Source organism: Saprolegnia diclina (genome assembly GCF_000281045.1).
Source record: "Saprolegnia diclina VS20 unplaced genomic scaffold supercont1.77, whole genome shotgun sequence".
Classification (NCBI taxonomy): Eukaryota; Oomycota; class Saprolegniomycetes; order Saprolegniales; family Saprolegniaceae; genus Saprolegnia; species Saprolegnia diclina.
The window spans coordinates 76,377-81,507 of record NW_008246144.1 but is presented as its reverse complement, the minus strand read 5'-3'; the positions used below and the strand labels follow the sequence as shown (position 1 = coordinate 81,507).

Below are 5,131 nucleotides of genomic sequence, written 5' to 3'. Positions count from 1 at the left end.
CAATGACTAACGAGAGTGGTAGCACGAGTTTCGGTACGATACGATGCTGGGCACCGACCGGCAGTTTGCCAAGGTGGCCTTTACGCTGGCCCCGATCGACCCCGAGTCGTCCAAGGACGGCACCAACCGCATCAAATGGAAGAAGTCGGAGACGAAGGACGCGTCGCTGTTTCAAAAGCTGCCCCATGGCTTTGTCCAAGCGATTGAAGACGGTTTCCAGGTGCATCTTCTGTCGCACGTTGCATGTTTCGAGCTCCCTTGCGCTCGATAGAGTGGTTTTGGCTGCGGTCCGCTCACGGGCCACCGCCTTGCGTACCTCGAAATTACGGTCGACGCCGCCAACTGCGAGTTTGACAATGACTCGTCCGCGCAAGCTTTCCGATCTTGCGCGTCGCTCGCGCTCAAGGAGGCGATCGAGCTCGCGATGCCCGTGCAGCTCGAGCCGATGATGGCGCTCCTCGTGCGGACGCCGGATCGGTGCGTCGGCGACATCCTCTCGGATTTGAACTCGCAGCGCCGGGCCCACATTCAGGAAGTACGTGCCGAAAGATAAGTGGCGTGCTGATGTAGAGCACTAGGTTGGACTTTGCTCGTCGATGCGCGTCGGCCGGAGCCGCATCGACGCCCACGTGCCGCTGGCCAACATGGTCGGGTACGCCACGGCGCTCCGCTCCAAGACGCAGGGCGAAGCGGACTTTAGCATGCAGTTCCTCAAGTACTCGCCCGCGCTGTAAAGAGACACTTGGAGAAATCATCAACACTAATATGGCGTGGGATTGTCAGTCCGATGGAGCTTCGTCGCTTTGGAATGTTGTTGATACAGCAATCGTGGCAACGTGCGAGTGTACGTGGCCGACTACGGGTCGCTTTGGTTCTTGCATGAGGCGAGCTACAATTTGGGCCGGCTCATTCCTGGTGGAGTGCGCTCAAACCTGGCAGCCAAGATGCAAGATGGGCAACCAAGTGGCAGGTCAACTTCGTTTTTCTGGTGGCCGTTGCAGGTCCACAAACAGCGACAGGCGCGAGCGACTTGTCCGACGTCGGTTACCCGGGTGCGGTCGTTGTTGCTATCACCCTTTTCCATGATCAAACCGCACGTCTCAGTCCCTCCTGAGCTACCAACTTCAACGTGCTGATAACGGTTTCCCGGCCATTCAGGACCACGAATCTTGATCTTGGTCAAAGCTTGTTCGTGCAGTATGTACCCAAACGAGACAATAGCATGATGACTTGCTGGTATCTGAGACTCTCCTCAAGAGCAACTTTGGGCGTGGGACCGATGGAGCGGTATCTTGGTGATGTCTTGCCATGATGTGAAGGATCGCGCCGCTAGTTTGCTGAGCGCAGCTGATACAAATGAGCTGCATCTTGCTTCGTTGCGTCGCGCAAGCACGGTTGATACTTGTCAACGAGCGGCGACACCAGCAGTGGCACCCGGTGAGAAGTAGGTTTTACGTGTGAAATCACAACCCCATCAATGCCTTTCCACGGCCAAACGCTAGTATTTTGCGTTCCAGAGTCTCCAGCCGTATAGCTTGTTTTTACGCAAAGTATAACTTTTGTGTCTTGTTTGTACTCTGTGGTGTGCACTGCGCAAATCGTATCCGAATTTCAACTTCGCGAACTTGAACGCGGTATCCAAATCAGATGGTAACGAATGAAGCATTTGGTGCCTTGAAGGCCGTCGAGGGTCAATGTTACGTTATCTCTCGCGGCTAGCTACGTCTTGGGCATAACAAGCAGAGATCCCAAGATACCATCGACGGACAAAACATTGTGCTGGGTAGAAAATGCACGCGCGGTCGAGTCGGGCGACGTGATCTGACGTGCGACCTGCAACAGCTGTTCCTTCTCGTGCAATTTGCAAAACCATACGTTTTTGTCGGTCCTCCGCACGAATCGCTTGGTGATTCACCGGTTCATTTTCCCATTCTCTCGTTTCTCAGCATGCGAGAGATTGTCACTCAGCCGCCGAGCCCCTCCCAGGACCCGTCGCATGTCCACGACGTACTGCCGTCGCCCGCGTACGCGGTTCTCCAGTCGCCCGCCACGCTTGTCAAGACCCCGTCGCACGATGCCAGCACGGTGCTCGACATCAAGGAGACGCCTCGACCGCCCAAGTCGTTTTGCCAAAAGCTGCTCCCCGCGCTCAGCTCAGCCTTTGTCACGTCGATAGCCTACATTGATCCGGGCAGCATGGCGTCCAACATCGAAGGCGGCGCCGAGTACGGCCTCACGCTGCTCTGGGTCATTCTCTGCTCGAGCTTGATTGCGATGCTCTTCCAAATTCTCTCGGCCAAGCTTGGCCTTGCCTCTGGGAAGAGCTTGCCGCAGGTCACGCGCGACGCGTGGCCAAACTGGGTCGTGTACGTCTGCTGGTTTGTCGCGGAAGTGAGCGTCGTCACGTGCGACGTCTCCGAGTTTATCGGCGCTGCCGTCGCGTACAAGCTCCTCTTTGGCATTCCGCTTGCGTGGGGCGGCGTCCTCACTGGCTTTACGACGCTCGCGCTCCTCCTCGTCCACAACGCCAAGGCCGCGTACTTTGAAGCCGCGATCTTTGCGTTCGTGTCGATGATTGTCGTCTGCTACATCGTCGAAACCGCGCTCTCGTCCGTCGACTGGCCCCAGGTCGCGTACCACACCTTTGTGCCGAGCTTCGACGGCCCCGGCAGCGTCGTCAACGCGGTCGGGATCGTGGGTGCGACGGTCACACCGTACGCTATCTTCCTGCACTCGGAGCTCACGAAAGGCCGGCACGAGCGCGGTGTCGCGGGCGAAACCATCTTGCCGCCGCTCAAGTTTGAGATTGCCGGGATCGCGATCGCGCTTGGTGTCGCTGCGATCGTCAATATCGCGATGCTCACCATGTCGGCTTCAACGTTTTATGTGGCCGGGTATGCGGATCTCGACGTGATGGAAAATGCGTACAAAACCCTCGAACCGCTGCTTGGGAAGGCGGCAAGCGTCATCTTTGGTGTCGGTTTACTCGCCGCGGGTATCTCGTCGTCGGCGGTCGGGACGCTCGCCGGCCAAGTCATCATGGGTGGCTTCACCAGTTTCCATCTGAGTATGTGGCTGCGCTGGGCGATCACGGTCACGCCGTGCTTAGTCATTCTCTTTTGCGGCTTTTCGCCGACGTCGGTGCTCATGGTCTGCAACGTCGTGGGGAGCTTCTGCGTCCCCTTTTGCCTCGTCCCGGTGGTCGTCTTTACGAGCCAGCGCTCGATCATGGGCGAGTGGACCAACTCGACGTTTATGGTGTGCCTCACGAGCTTCTTGACCCTCTTTGTGATTGGCCTCGACGTCTACTTGGTTGTCACGCTCTTTTTACCGTCGACGTAATTAATGACAATGTGTACCTTTGAACCAGCAACCGATTTTGGACCGAAGATCGTTTCAGGATGGAGACAGCAAAAAATCCGCTTTGAAAAATGCCTTGACAAGAAGACGATGTGCGAAGAACGGCGTGTATGGCGCAGTTGAAGCCTGTCGTTGAGGTATTGATGTCCTTCTACACTGTAGCTGTTTTGGGGTAGATCGTACGCGAAATCATTGCGCTGTGTGTTCTAGCGAAGCCGGAATTGCCGCATGAGAATGGATCGTGGAGCTTCTGTGCTGTTCGAGCTAGAGACGCGACAGCACGACGAAATTTCTCGGAGACGATTGCACTGCTACCACTGTAGTACAGTACAGCAGACGGCAACGTCGTCGAAACGAAGCAGCGCCAATGTCAGTCCTAGCCCACGTCCGTGGCTCGTCCCACTTACGTAGGCGGCATATTTCACAGCGATGTCAAATGTTCCTCACATTTTTATTAGTTGGGTCGTTGTATGTGCAACTCGTACTAGAGTCTCCTTGTGGACGATCAGGCACCAAGCGCATCCAGACGAAGCAACTCCAACCTAGAAGCATTGGGTGGCAGGGAAGGTCTACAACCGGAAAGCGATCGATGCATTCCTGCGACGCTCAGACACCACCCTCCGTCGTATCGGTGTAGGACTGGAAGTGGACTGGTGCTGTGCGATCGTCAGAACGGCAACGAGGTGGAATACTGACCAGATGTGGAGGTAGGTACCACGTCTTGATCAAACGCTCGGTGGTTTCCCACATGTTTCCCACCTGGGATGTGGGAAACTAGACTGTCATCGAAAGGGACTTGAAACTGGTCATCGCGCCGAACTTTCAACGCCAAGCGGCCAAGCGACAGCGGCGGCAAAGTGTGTATGTTGGAATGTCGTCGCAGGCAAGTTTGTCCACCCCTGTCAGAATGGATGGAAGTGCGCAATGACCTCGTGTGCGTTCTCCGACAAAGAGTAAGGTGGGGTATATATATATATATTCATGCTGGATTGCTCCTGGCATTGAATTGTTAGGGTCTTTCGCTGCAGACAGGACGTTTTTTCGGGCCGATTTTATCCGGACATTATTATCCGGGCAATTGGCACGGCGAGCTGAGAGCATGAGCGGCGAGGTGAATCGACATTTGAAGTTTTGGAATGAAGTCTCTTGTTTTGTTTTATATGGATAAAGAAAGGTCCAAAGAGTCCAAAACCCCTAAAACGGTGCTCGTACTGTGCCAACAGCGTATGCTATGCGTTGTTCAAGCTGCAGCGAGCTGATACAAAACTCAGTATCAGTGTATCAATGTATCCGTTCTTTCCAAACTTTAACGGCGCATAGCATACGCTGTTGGCACAGCAGTACGAGCACCGTTTTAGGGGTTTTGGACTCCTTGGACCTTTCTTTATCCATATAAAACAAAACAAGAGACTTCATTCCAAAACTTCAAATGTCGATTCACCTCGCCGCTCATGCTCTCAGCTCGCCGTGCCAATTGCCCGGATAATAATGTCCGGATAAAATCGGCCCAGAAAAATCCCATTCAAATCTGCGATCGTCCATTGCACCCTCCAAAATCGAACCTGAAAAACAAATCCAGGATAGCATCAATGAATTATATGACGTCATGCCGAATATAAGGTGACGCTCAGACATGGCACTTGTTGAGCATCGACGCGAGCATGAGAGACGTCGGACGATCTTCTTCATGCAGCTGCAAACACTGCAGACCAATGTCCGACACCCACGACGGCACGTTCGGCCCGTCCAGCGTCGGCTGGAGACGACCTTC

At 54.7% G+C, this 5,131-nt stretch overlaps 3 protein-coding genes across 3 annotated transcripts in view; 2 read left to right on the top strand and 1 right to left on the bottom strand.

Moving 5' to 3' along the window:
• Positions 1-834, top strand: part of SDRG_14733 (hypothetical protein) — a 3,380-nt gene extending 2,546 nt beyond the window's left edge. The window contains exons 14-16 of the mRNA XM_008620885.1: positions 23-220; positions 272-535; positions 579-834. Coding sequence (XP_008619107.1) covers positions 23-220; positions 272-535; positions 579-734 — 618 coding nt within the window. The 3' untranslated portion in view covers positions 735-834. The remainder of the gene's footprint in view (positions 1-22; positions 221-271; positions 536-578) is intronic.
• Positions 835-1,934: 1,100 nt separating this feature from the next.
• On the top strand, positions 1,935-3,373 carry SDRG_14732 (hypothetical protein). Its single transcript, XM_008620884.1, has one exon. It carries the CDS (start codon positions 1,948-1,950, stop codon positions 3,340-3,342), a length of 1,395 nt encoding a protein of 464 aa, XP_008619106.1. The 5' UTR covers positions 1,935-1,947; the 3' UTR covers positions 3,343-3,373.
• Positions 3,374-4,934: 1,561 nt separating this feature from the next.
• SDRG_14731 (hypothetical protein) overlaps positions 4,935-5,131 on the bottom strand; it is a gene marked incomplete at its 5' end in the record, with an annotated part of 1,639 nt that continues 1,442 nt past the window's right edge. The window contains one exon of the mRNA XM_008620883.1: positions 4,935-5,116. Coding sequence (XP_008619105.1) covers positions 4,988-5,116 — 129 coding nt within the window. The 3' untranslated portion in view covers positions 4,935-4,987. The remainder of the gene's footprint in view (positions 5,117-5,131) is intronic.